Below are 13,379 nucleotides of genomic sequence, written 5' to 3' on the forward strand. Positions count from 1 at the left end.
TGGAGGCAGGACCAATTAAGCAAGTAAAAAGGAACTTTTCTTCTGATTTATTTATTTTTTGCTAGAGATCCAGGAATGCCCTGGAGTGGGTTTAAGCAGCAGTCAGCACACCCCGCAGCAAAGCTTGCACCCTGTTAGCACAGGGTTCACAGCCTGGGGGCTCCTCGTTAGGACTGCACAAAATCCAGGGTTAATGAAAGTGACGGGTTTTGAACTACAGACCATACGGTTCGGCCCTCCTGCTTGAGAGGAAGACTTTGGAAATGCAAAGCATAACCTTGTAGCTCAGGAAACACCTGGCAAAAAGGAGAAGCCAAAACGCACATTCCAAGAAGAGTCTTAAACCCAATGCAGGGCACGTGGGCTTCTTATTTTTAAGATGATCTTGTGATTTTAGAGCAGTCAGCAGCAGAAGTATGGCTGATCTAGAAGAGACACTGGCCAAACAGCTCCAAAGCCTGCAAGCACCAGAAGAGAAGGAAAACAATGTCCCCCCCTCCTCTCCCCAGCCTCTTGAGCACACATCTGCGGTGCTTCCTCACTTCCCCTGCCTTCAGAGGGCTCCCTCCGCTTCAGGCATCCTCCCTGGGGGTCGGTGTCTCTCGCTGAGCCCTGACATGCTCCAGCTGAGCAAGGGCATTTCTTCCCCATTAGAACTAAAGGAGATGGACCCCATTTCTTGCCCCCCCCCCATCTGCAAAGCACCCCCCATTGCTCCTGGCAAACCTTCAGCCCTAAGAGTGCCCAGCTCAGGTGCCGATGCTTCCAACCAGCTCACTGAAATTAGGGTTTTTCAATCATCTCCAGGCCCCAGCCTGAGCTCGTCACTGTTTGGAGCACTGTGCCTTACTGTGCTCTCGCTGCAGAAGTAGGCGGCTGCGGGTTTGTGACTTTGCACGTGGAGGCAGCACCAGGACCCCGACGACAAGCTCCGGAGGCTGTGGTGAGGTCTAGTCATGCCAGGAGCATGGTGTGGGCTGCCTTGGTGCCCCCTCCTGTCCCCTCCTCTTCAAAAGGCAAACCCAAGTCAAACGTCCAAGACAAACCGTGGCCATGACTGTACCCCTGCCTGTTCTGCAGAATTACATCAGAAGACCGAGAAAAAGCATAAATTAGCAGGGAACAGAAAAATGATGGCGCTGGATGGTGAAATACCAAGGAAGTCAGAATTCATGTGCAACAAAATCCCTTGAAGCCTTTTGTATTTGCCCTGGGAAAGAAAATACGTTGCGCTAATCGAGCGCTTTTCAAGGCATTTTACAAACGTGAGCACTCACAGCATGCCCACAACACGGGCCAGCATTAATATCTCTGTTGCAATCAGACAGATTCACTCGTGTCCCACAGAGCGAATCCCCCGCGTCCAGGGAGATCCCTTGCTCAATCATTATTCCAAATGCCTCAAATTTATCTCTATTTTATTATGCTTCTGGCCCCCACACTGTAAAAACAAAATGCTTCGACACCAATTTTGCTTTTCCAGGAGAAAAACAGAAGGTTGCAGTTCAGAGGCTCTTCACCTACAGGGACATTCCCCCTTTCTCTGTCAATGCGTTCCAGTCTGATAGCAAAAATGACATTCCTGGGACATCAGTCCTGCTCTGTGGTCCCTTTACCACGCTCTAACAAAAAAGGCTCAAGGACAAGCAGACAAGCAGGATGTCCAAACAGTATTTGTTGAGCTGCAAAGGCCAGAGGACATCCCTTTCCAGCACAACCCCTGGCTCCTCGCAGTCTGGGATGTCCTAGCAGGGGAACATGCACTTAAGAGTACACCTGGCTGGTGTTGCTGGCGAGCAGCATTGCACCCAGCCACACCTTGATTTTCACGCTAAAGACATCTGTGTTTCCAGCCCTTCAGATCATCTCTTCCTCACCTTGGTCCTTCAGGCTGCTCAGAAATTATTCGCTCTATAAAAGTAGGTGGCTGAGGGTTTCTGCACCAAGGGGCAGGTCCTCATTTGTCAAAGCCCAAGAAGGTTACGCAGTTCCCCTGGGTTAAAGAAAGCGGTGAGACTGGTATATTTATCAGAGCAGAAGGCAGACAGGAAGGAGAGGTTCCTTTGGTAAGAAGTTTACCACTCACTAGCTGCAGCCCTGCACGGCTGCTCATGTGGAAAAGCTGATACTCTAGTAATTTTTTTCTGTTTCAAATTCTGATTCCATTGCAGTCACAAGGTTCTCATACTCGGGGTTTTTCCTGATGCATATGCTGCCACGGCGATTGTCTTTCATGGTGAAAGTGTCATTGGCCGTTTCAGTCTTAGAATTTGTCTCCTCCTGTAGACATTTAACAGGGACTTCCATGTCAGTCTCCAACCTCGTGACATCTGCAGTGCTATAGCTGAAACAACAGAGAGACATCAGTGAGAAGAACGACTAAATCCGGAGCCATTTGGTTTACATCTTAGTCAAAAACAAGATCTACCACATAATCTGTGGAACAGCAGAATTTGTATTAATATCTAGTGAGGTCCTGGAAGGCTCTGAAAGATACTAGAAAGTAACATTAGAAGAATTACACACATAAAAAAAAGCAATAAACAGTTAACAATGGTACCATAAACTCTCGTGGCATTATCATATTATACTCAAAAGAGTTGCCAGAACAGTCTAGTCTTTAGAAAAGCCGTTTCCCCAGTAATAACTGGGGAAAACAGCAATGTGTGAGGCTACAGAAGGCTAAGGTACGTCTCTGAATAGGAAAGTAGTATGAAGGGATTAGAGGTTGAGGTTTAGACAGGGCAGAACGTAAGTTCATATAACTGTAAGCAAATAGGAATTGCACAAAATAATACTTGGATAAGCACTGGGACGCATTTCCTAAAGAGAAAGGTATGTATAGAAGGAACTCATCTTGAGGGAAGAGCTGAGAATTCCTGTCCTTTGCTTTGTGAAATAATGGTAGGAATTTACTATAAAGAACAGTTTTCCAGTCTTTGAGGCAGAGTGAAGAACCCAGAATATCTTTATCTCATTCTGACATTATTAAAGAACAGGCTCTCGCTACATCCCGGACTAAGATGTTAATATCCTCATGCTTCTAACTAAATGGACTGTCAAGGCATTCAGATCCTCCCCCTGCAAGTCAAAGAAATCTTTGGCTTTTCATTGAGCAAAGAGGCTTTTTGTAAACAGACATCAGTATAATGCCTTCAAAGTCATCTTAATGTCCCAGGTGAAAAATTGTACTCACAAAGCAACTTCATAGGCAGGTTCTGGAAAAAACAGAATAATTAAAGATGTGCGTCAACGTATACGATTAATGCGTCACAGAAAAAAAAAACCAACAAAAAACCAGCTGCTCCCAGGTATTCCCACCTTCAGGAATAACCCTCCCACCCTGCTTTTTCCTAGAAGGGAACAGCTGGGGATGGGGCCAGGGATGGGGGATGATGGGGATGGGGGTGATGGAGGGGAATGGGGGGAAATGGGGGTGATGGGGATGATGATGATGGGTTTGATGGGGGTGATGGTGGAGAATGGGGGTGATGGGGATAATGATGCTGGGATTGATGGGGGTGATGGGGGGAATGGGGGTGATGATGATGGGGATGGGGGTGTTGGGGGGGAATGGGAAGGAATAGGGGGAAATGGGGGTGCTGGGGATGGGTTTGATGGGGGTGATGGTGGTGATGGGGGGAATTCGGGGTGATGGGGATGATGATGATGGGGTTGATGGGAGTGACGGTGGTGATGGGGGGAATGGGGGTGATGATGGTGGAGATGGGGGTGATGATGATGGGGTTGATGGGAGTGACGGTGGTGATGGGGGGAATGGGGGTGACATGATGGGGATGGGGGTGGTGGGGGGAATGGGAAGGAATAGGGGGAAATGGAGGTGCTGGGGATGGGTTTGATGGGGGTGATGGGGATGATGATTATGGGGTTGATGGGGGTGATGGTGGTGATGGAGGGAATGGGGGTGATGATGATGGGGACGGGGGTGGTGGGGATGATGATGATGGGGTTAATGGGGTGATGGTGGTGATGGGGGGAATGGAGGTGATGGGGATGGGGATGATGGGGGACAGGGGTGTCGGGGCCGTCCCTCCCTCCCCGTCCCCTCGGACCAGGGCTGCCCTCTACCGCCCGCGGGCCGGCTTTCTCGCCGCTCACGCCTCCGCCGCCCTCCCCGCCCCGGTCCCCGTCCCCGTCCCCGTCCCCGGTCCCGGTCCCGCACACCCCTCCGTCGCTTACCCTTCTTCTTCCGCAGCCGCCGGAGCAGCAGCGCGGCCGCCAGCGCCCCGAGCGCGACACCGCCCAGCGCGGCCGCCAGCGCGTAGAGGTGCGGGGGCAGCGCGGCCGGCGGGGGACCTGCGGGCGGGGGCGGCAGCGCTGTGACAGCGGCGGGTGTGTGGGTGTGTGTGTGGGTGTGGGTGTGTGTGTGTGTGCCCATCCCAGCCCCCCGGCGCCCGCCCGCCCTCAGCAGAGCCACGGGGCTGCGGGGAGAAGCGCCCCGAAACGCGCTTTTTAAAGCGTTTTTAGCGTTAAAGAGGCGCACTTTATTTATACCGAGCAAAACCCGCAGCTGCAGCCAGACCCTGGCCAAACCGCGAAGGCCGGGGCTGAGGTCAGGGTTAGCGTTTTCAGCCCCTTTCAGCCAGAAACGCAAAGTATAGGCAATAAACGCACTCGGACAGGCCTGCGGAGGGCAACTTCTGCCTAGAGAAAATCCGGTGTTTGATTTCTTCCCCGCAGCAGCCAGGTTTGCTGTTTGGTCTACGCACAGCATTCATCACCCTGCCCTTGCCAGTGCAAATCTGGTGTTTTCCAGCATGAAACGCCACTCACCTGTGGCAATGGGAGGCCCCTCCGAAACAACATCCCTCCGCTCCGAAACGGCATCCCTCCTGGAGCCCAGCGTTGCTGCTGGGGGCAGATCTGCCAAAGCACAAGGGTGAATGCATTGTAACCCTTCCCGCAGCTGCCCTGTGGCATCGGCAGGGCTGGGTTAGCTCTGCAAAGCAGCAGCGGGGCCGGCAGCCATCTCCGCTCGCCGGTGAGCCCCTCCGGCTGCCCAGTGCTGGATCTCAACGGCACAGCTCTCCTGGGCTGGACATAACTGCTGCCCTGAAGCTGCCTGCCCTGTTTTGACGAGCACGCCACTTTGATGCTCTCAGGCTAACACGTCGGAGATGGACGGAAAGAAAACACCCACTGGACCTGCACTTGCAGTGACAAGCCAGATTTTTATCCCTGACGTGTCGTTCTGTGTGTGTTCTGCCAGCAGTCCTGCAGGCAGCGTGTGGCATTTGTGTCCCCCCGGGTCCCTGGAAGTCCTGGCCGCCGTGGTACACCTCTAGGCACCAGCTCTTGTGGCTGGCTACAGCACGGCCAGGGAATGCTTCGGCTTTGTGTCACTGGGACTTATCCAGGTTTCCGCAGGACTTTCTCTCCTACGGTGACTCCCTGGGGTGCTTTACCATCAGCAGCCGCACCTCGAGGCTCCCTGTTGCCCCAAGCCAGGTTTCTTGCCCCAGGTGACCTCCTGCTGAAGCTGCGCAACCCCCTGGTTTCCCAGGACGGGGTCCCTCTAGCCCTGGCTCTGCTGCTGTGCCGGGGGCTCTGACCCCGCTACCCACAGCTGAGCAGCTGCCCCCAGGGGACAGGGTGGACTGTTTCTATCCCACCTGCAAAGAGGACCTGCAGCCCAAAGGGCATGTCAAGTGAATTTGTTTCACTCACCTTCTCCGTCGCTCACAGAGCCCCAGGGTGAGAGCAGCCCTTCCCCTGCAGCCCGGGTCACTTACCTGTGGGCACTGGCTGGGGAGCATCGCCTCGGGGGGTGGGCGGGGGTCTGCTGTGCCTGCCGGTCCCAGGGCTGGGCTGCCAACTGGCTGGGAACTCTATGGGAGAAACTGGTCGTCAGGCTGTTTCCCCACACCCTGTCTGCAGTACAAGCCAGGTAAGAGCAAGACGTGCCAAGCGCAAGAGCCAAACACCCATCCTGCACAGTCCTGATCACAGAGGGACACAGGGGACATTTTCCTGACCCCTGCCACGATCAGGCACACTCTGAAGCAGGGAGGATGCCAGCCCCTGTGGTTTCCTCTCTGGGCGGCAATCAAGACATGATTCGTATTCAGCGTTATGTGTCTGATCCTGCTACGAAAGAGGAAACTCCCTGCCCCAGTCTTCTGCGGTGGAGACAAGGAGCTCCAGGCTGGGAACTCACCTCTCACCCTCAGCTCAACGGCGTCGCTCTGCTGCACAGCCCCGTCCCCGACCCTGTTTTCCGCCTCACAGTAGTACATCCCGGCGTCGGAGAGCCGCAGGCTGTCCCACGCCAGCTCCGCCTGGCTGCTCAGGAGCTGGGCTTTCCGTCCCGGGCTGCTCCTGAACCAGCGATAGCTGATGGGGGGGGAGCCGCTGGCCACACAGGTCAGGCTGGTCCTGGCTCCGGCCGGGACCGTCAGCCCCAGCTTGCCAGCCCTGATGACGGGCTTGGTCACTGCAACTGGAAGACAAAGCAGATGGGGCCCAGGTCAGGCTGGCCGTGACTGCGGTGGGGAAGGTTCTTCCCCCTCCTCCACGGCAGGTCTTGCTCTGGCTTTCAGTGCTTTCCCAGGAGGAAGAGGGGCACCGCTCTCACGGCACCGCTCTGCTCAGGTTAAGCTCAGTTCACCTGTGCCTAAAGCCAGGTTTACACCAGCTATGCCACCATTGCTACTGCCGTATCGCACAAGACCCGCTCTGTAGAGGGGGTGTCCCTCTTGCAGTAAGCCAGTTCTTTCCAGCAAACGCTGAAGGTGCTCGGGAAGGGGAGAAGGCAGATTTGGCTAGTACAACACCCACTTGTTGTCCTACTTGCTGCAAGAACCACAGAGATACTGGCTACCCGCACAAAACCTAACCCGGGTCTGGATGTTATCTTAAGCACCACGGGTTGAAGCAGCCCATCGGTAGATCCAGACTGGGGCGTATCCTAACTGATCCCCCTTCCCCAGTCCATCCCTACAGCCCCACGAGTGGAGAAGAAGGGCTAACACAGCAAGGGAGGAGGATGCCTCAACACCCAACCTGGATGCGGGGAGACAGTATGGTGTGAAAGACTGTTCCCACCAGCTGCTTCTTCTACATGCTGTGTGGGTCAGTCGGGCTACACAAGAGCAGGGCTTCATTGCTGGATTTACCTTTGACAACTTTAACAATAGTCGTCAACTCCTTTGTTATCAAGCTGTTATTTTTTGACCTCCAGGTCACTTGACAGGTGTAGTGTCCACTGTCAGGGATTTCAAGGTTCTCAATTAGGAGCGAGGCATCCCCCGGGCTGTGCTTTGGGACGCCGACCCGACTTCGGAACCGAGACAACAAGATGTGGTCACCAGAATCATCCCTCCGAAAGACAGTAGAGGTGCTGTAGTCTCGCTCCATGCTCCAGCTGAGCGTTTCCTGTGTGAAACCTTCTGAGGGCGTGTAGGTACATGGTAAAGTGATGGATCCCATCCATGTGCCCTTGACCTGGTGGACACCAGACAGATCCAGGAGGGCTGCAGGGAACAACAGTCGACGGAAAGAAGTAAGAATGCAGCAGAAGAGGAGAACGTCCTTAGGATAGATGGGAATCACTAGGCGGTGGAAGCCAGCATGTGGCCACATCTTACATGTGCTGTAGACCACGGACAGCTAGACCAGGGCCTGTCCCCACCTCACTGAGCACAGGGAAGTGAACAGTTGCTCTGACCTCATGGCTATTTTTATTGCTTCTCTCTGGACACTTGCCAGTTCTCAATTCCTTCTCGATACAGAGAGGCACAAATCCTGCCGCCGCTGGCAGCGTCACAGCTACAGCCTTCACAAGACCTTAAGGAGCACTGCTGATTCCTGCTCCTTTACAGGAGGGTGTAGCCTTCACGCCCTGTTTCTGCTGCTGGGCTTTCTGCTTACGCTTGCCCGTGATGAGTCAACCAGCAGCGACTCCCCCCCACCGACATGGCGTGCTCTGACACCACTTGCAGTGTTGACTTCTACCTTCTACATGGGAGGAAGGATGAACGAAGTCAGTTTACTGCTCCACTGCAATTAGCAATGAATGCAACATGCTTGCATTCGTTAACGTCACTATTTTTTTAGGCAGCTCCCCTGGCGCTCCATCTGTGGATCTGCATCCCTGGGGACAGCCGAGGGGACTGCTGGGGCTGAGCACAGGGGAGGCTCGTTTCTGACACGGACCTTTGGTTTTCCTTTACCAGATGACTTTGAGAGGGCAGGCACAGCTCCGTTCTTCAAATCTCACATCCCAGTCAAACGCAACTCCTCAATATATCAGTTTTTAAAGGCTTTCCATTTCTCTTCTTCCTCTTTTCACAGACTCCCACCAAGAAAATCTAAGAAGGGTGGAAGCTATTTAGAAAACTGCTCAGAAATACCCTCAAGGCATTTGGTGCACTCAAATTCAAGTATGGTTGCCATCCAGTGCATTTATCTGGACACAATTTTGTTTAAACGTCTCTCCCGTATTGTTTTGCATTGTCGTGTGCATGAAATAGCTGCCAACATCCACCGATTCCCTGCGGAGCAGCTGCGCATATGTATATATATGCAGGTATACACCCAATTTCAACATTAGCAGGGATGACTCCAAAAGAGAGCTGATTGGAAGGAATGGGAGAAACTCAGCAAAATAAAAATCCCCGAGACAGCCTTTTTAAAAGACTTATTTCCTCCTCATGACAATTCTTAAACCGGGGATGTAGTCTTCCAGACAAACCATGTGAATTCTCCCACCACAGGGGAACAGAGCTGGACCAGGCGAAAACCCGAAGGGCTATGTTAGAGATTAGAAGGCTGATCAGAGGAATTTCTATTACCTATAATGCATGATGATGGAAAAAAAAAAGATGAACTCATATTCCGGCCCATTTTCTAAAGCAATTGAGCATCTTCCTTCCTAGCCTGCCAGCACCAGCTGTCCTGGTGTCACGGAAGTGCCACAGAGGCAGGAGCCTTTAGGGGTCTGCTCTGAAGTACTGGACCTGGAACAGCAGCAGTGGACCAAACCCAATCTTTTTGCTTTAGCCTTAGAGAACTGCAGATCTGACCTCGATTTCTTGGATCGTACCTGCTCCAACCAGAGAAGCACCCTGCCAGGCACTCAAGCGGGGACAGGAGAAGAGGGGGGGGATTTGGTGGTACCCGGCTCATTTTGCCAATCTCTCCATCCGTCTGCCCACTGAGACCACAGCTCCTCTGGGAAGGGCCTCTGGGAAGTAGCAAATTACCTGAATTTAGCTGGACTTGGCTCACCACTAGCTATACCCCCTTATTCCGCTCCCCTTTTCCCCTCCTTCCCAGAAAGGCACTGGTTATGTTCAGCTGCATTCACTCACAATAAGTCGCTCGAGAGGCAGATCCCAGAAATCTGCAAAGCTGTTTTTTTTTTTTTATGATGGAATGGGGAACATACTTCAGCCGGTTTTTCTTAATCTCGGTAGCAATGCTGTGCTTCTGTATACAACATGATAAAGCTCCTTTCTCCTCTTTCCCAAAACCTTCCTCTGCCGGTGTCAGTGTCATATGTGCCCTGGGAGTGGCACATACGCCTCATGGGCATATAAATTGAAGAAGATTCCGGTATCACCTCTCCTAATGCACCTCGAGACTCAGCAGATCAGGAGAGACCAAGGGGAATCGTGTGTGCCTGCACCTAGTCTCACAGCTCTTCTTCTCCCCAGGACCACGCTAGTAGAGCATCGGTGATGCATTATTCAATTCTAGAAGAATGCACGTTCCAGCTTCACAAAGACTCTTTGGGAAGCTAACACACCAGCGCAGGTCCTTTCCAAGGGTCCTGAACAATCCTGCTTTTTCCTTGCTTTGGGGCATGGGAGCTGACCTTTTTGCCCAATATTGCCCTGTTTGCTCTGCTCTTAAAAGCACCTTGTTGTATCTGATACTAAAGGAGTCTCTTGTGAATTCTTAGGCTCTATTTTTCATACAAGAAACTAAAGACTTTCCACACTTGATAATTTTTAGAAATTAAGACATTATCATTCAAAAGATTTTCCCTACCTCCTTAGTACTCTGATTTTTGTTCTCATACATTGAAGCATTTACTCACCGTTGCAGCTGATGAAAGCCATCACAAACACCACTATCCGCACAACTTCTCCCATCCTCCCAGAACTGCAGGTCCGTCCTCCTTTCCCTGCGCTTTGTGAGAGCGCCCCACACTCCTGGGACCAGAATGCGAGTGATGAACACTTCCCCTTCTTCTGTCCTTTGTCATCTAGGATCCTCTTTCTGAAATATCACGAGTCCATTTCACTGCTGACTTAGGTGAAGGGTAAAAAGGATGGACAAAGACTACAAGGATCTTCCCAGTTCCATTTCATGTTCCCCTCTCCCCACTCACTTCTCCTACCATTCTTTTGACTTTTCTGACTAGGGCTCTTTATTATTCTTCTTCATAATTGTGTGTTTCTTTATTTCCTTTTTTTTGCTTTCTTCCACATTTGCTTTATGATGACTGCCCAGTCAAGCACCCAATAGCAAGGGAAAGCAACCTTGAGGTGCTCGTGAAGCACGAACTCAGTTCGTTCTGACTTGTGTGCGATGAATTTGCTGAGCGGAGTGCTCAGCATCTCTCTGAGGCATCCAGAAATGAAAGAGCACAGGTCCGAGAGCGCACCATCCCACCTACCACCACGCAGGAGCAGGAGGCAGAGACCAACCTGTTGATGCTCAGTTCCATTTCCTTAGTGTCTTCTCCTGATGATGGTACTCAGCTCCTCCATCGCACACATGTACCAACTTCTGCAGCAACAGACTCTCTGAGGACAGCCCCGTTCACCTTCTGAATAGGTCAGGCTGTGACCTGAGTGAGGAAGACAACCAGCCCTAGTTTCTTTGCCAAACAGTCTGAGCCTTTTAGACCAGATGCCACTTTTACTGCTTTTTTCTGTTTTAACAGAAAATGGACAGAGAAGTATTAAAAAAACAGCATCCTGCTCTTTACTACATTAGGAATTTCCCTGCAAAAGCTCCGTTTTCTACCACCTGCCCAGAAATTGTGTCCTCTTGCCGTGCAGCTACAGATGCAGTTATACCTCCCAGGGCCATGGAGAAGGTGCAAGGGGAAAGGAAAGGTTCAGAAGCTACAGTCACCCGCATTTAATGTTACACAAGCTTTTACCATCTACCGATGATCAGATGGTCACTGCCTGGTACTCTCATCTTCACAGCATCACAGACTGTCTTGGGACACATTTCTGCTGCAATAGCCCAGTTCACGGGCAAAAGTCATCGTGTTTCACGCTCTGCAAGCAGACACGGTGTTTTCTAAGGAGGTGACTTACGACTGGCGGCAGAGGGACTTTAATCCCGGAGACGTTCTGGGTATGCTCTGGAGGGCTGCCTTGAAAAGTACATCCAAAAGTTATCAATAGGTGCTACGCACAAGATTAATATGTGCCTGCTAATTATTACCAAAAGGAGAAGGAAGGTAAGAAACGTGTATAAAAGCAAATCTACTGACCTAGTGAATTCTGTTATAGGCTTTTAATCATTCACTGAGTCAACTTTTTGGCATTCATTCAAGAGACATGCCTTAGCCTATAGTTTTAACTGCGCCAGGAGAATAGTATCTTTGAGCAGGGGTGGAAATGTGGCTTTTGCTGCCTTTTCTTCTTGACTTCTTTGCTGAAGGTACCAGTGGTACTAGTTCATGCTGCCTGTCCCCCATCTGCCCACTCCGCCTCCAAGAAGCCGTTAGGTATGTTTGAGTCCTGCCTGAAAGCAAACAAAGAAGCAAACAAAAAAGCACTTGTTGAAATCCAAGCAATGTCACTGAAAGAATGAGTACAAGTCCCTTTTCAGAGAGGTAATTTAAAACCAACCTTTTGCACACCCTGGCCCGTGACTGGTGATAGAAGCTTGTCCCAGCAAACTACCTATGCAGAAGACTTTAAAAGAAGCTGGATTTTGGGGAACATGCCCTGTAAAAAGCTGAAAACCCAAAATAAAACTGCTGACATGACCACTTTCTGAACCGGACATGCAAGACTTCCTGAAGCTGTAATTATACATGATAAAAAAATGACTGTTTAGCTAAAACAAAGACGAAGAACTGTAGTTCCCCAAACATGATGTACATGACATCTTTCTCTCCCTGAGACAGGGATGTGGCTGCTGTTTTTCTCCCCCCGAGTCACATAGTTCAGCCCATTTCTTTCTTACCACAGGGACTCCTCATACTTTTGCATCAGAACACATGAAGAAAAAGCCTTTAAAGTCCCAGACATTATGGCTAATTACCTGGTTTATGATAATGAAATATATTTATTTCAGTGTCTCTGCTTTGGATTGAAGCCATTGCTTTCTCCCTTGCAGCGCCAGGCGGGCAAGGCTCCCTGCAGCCTTTCCCCCCACAGGCACCAGCCTTCCTTCCACACACCGGACATGACACGCTTTCAAGCATCATTTCTTCAAGTATCACAGCTCAGACAAAGTGACCAGTGTGACTCTCTGTTCTGCAATTTCTGCTACTTCACCTCAGGCTAATTAGAGGTGGCACAGTAAAGACCCCCGCTTCCCCAAAAATGTGCAGATGGGACCTCAGACCCTACTCCATAGGGACCAGCTCCGCACAGCCGGCATCTAACACTCATGTTTCTACATAGACTGCGCCAGAGGATAGAGAAATTTGCTACAATTTTCCTGGTGGTGAAATACGATTTTTAGCCTGCAAGGGGGTGAAATTCAGTACCAAGCTTTGAGCAAACTGCTGAAAAGTAGGTACCTGAAGAAGAAAGGTCTCAAAATGCTCTTTTTGAACCATCTGCACTCAGAGATTCACTGCAAGACTCGAGACGTTCTTATTTGGTCCAACCATAGCCAACTCACGGATCTGACTAAACAGACTGTGATTTTCTAAGTACTTTTTGGATGCCTACAGAAGCTAATTATATGACCCTCTGCAGTCAGGTACACCACAATTCTCTCACATATGCCAGACAAGCGTGCAGACAGTCGTGAAAACACGACCTTTGTTCCACCTAAAGAAACAGAAACTTGGTGAAAATGAGCATCTCCTTCAAGGCCTGTGTGACAGAAATGTGATGTACAGGTCCCTTCCCAGGAATTCCCAGGTCAATGACACCAGTCTGGGTTACCCATTATCCCAACCAAATCCTTGTAAACACTTCCTAGCGTTAAGAAAGACCCATATATATGATGTCATCTGAGTATTCATTTCCTACTTGGTGTCACAGGTGGGCTTCACAAATTCAGCTATTAGAGCAATACAGATTTTCACCTTTGCCTGCGGGGTATCACACGCAGTAGCTACTGATGCTTTTGGTAGCCTCACTGTTACCACAGTGGTTGCCCTTTGCAAGCTTCCCAGTTCCTCCTTTAGGGGCTCCACGAAGGCTGGC

The 13,379-nt window shown here is 50.9% G+C and overlaps 1 protein-coding gene across 2 annotated transcripts; it reads right to left on the reverse strand.

Moving 5' to 3' along the window:
* Positions 1–46: 46 nt before the first annotated feature.
* Positions 47–11,697, reverse strand: LOC128914788 (V-set and immunoglobulin domain-containing protein 4-like). Of its 2 annotated transcripts, XM_054214364.1 has the most exons (11): positions 11,480–11,697; positions 11,138–11,261; positions 10,677–10,819; positions 10,064–10,245; positions 7,137–7,493; positions 6,179–6,460; positions 5,754–5,849; positions 4,795–4,884; positions 4,201–4,317; positions 3,197–3,218; positions 47–2,344 (listed from the first exon to the last, which is right to left on the reverse strand). In XM_054214364.1, the coding sequence occupies exons 3-11, from the start codon at positions 10,694–10,696 to the stop codon at positions 2,131–2,133; spliced, it is 1,380 nt and encodes a 459-aa protein (XP_054070339.1). In that variant the 5' UTR covers positions 10,697–10,819; positions 11,138–11,261; positions 11,480–11,697; the 3' UTR covers positions 47–2,130. The 2 variants fall into 2 exon arrangements, with proteins under 2 accessions (XP_054070339.1, XP_054070338.1); XM_054214363.1 differs by lacking the exon at positions 11,480–11,697 and having other exon boundaries at positions 11,138–11,328.
* Between the last annotated feature and the right edge of the window lie 1,682 nt (positions 11,698–13,379).

This window comes from Rissa tridactyla, chromosome 9 (assembly GCF_028500815.1).
Source record: "Rissa tridactyla isolate bRisTri1 chromosome 9, bRisTri1.patW.cur.20221130, whole genome shotgun sequence".
NCBI lineage: Eukaryota > Metazoa > Chordata > Aves > Charadriiformes > Laridae > Rissa > Rissa tridactyla.

Excerpts from the sequence above, each read along its gene's own strand:
- LOC128914788 (XM_054214364.1), bottom strand. The coding sequence starts at position 10,696 with ATGGAACTGAGCATCAACAG. Across the intron at positions 10,246-10,676 it reads ATGGAACTGAGCATCAACAG|AAAGAGGATCCTAGATGACA; the intron begins GTTGGTCTCTGC and ends GTGATATTTCAG. Across the intron at positions 7,494-10,063 it reads GGCTTTCATCAGCTGCAACG|CCCTCCTGGATCTGTCTGGT; the intron begins GTGAGTAAATGC and ends TGTTCCCTGCAG.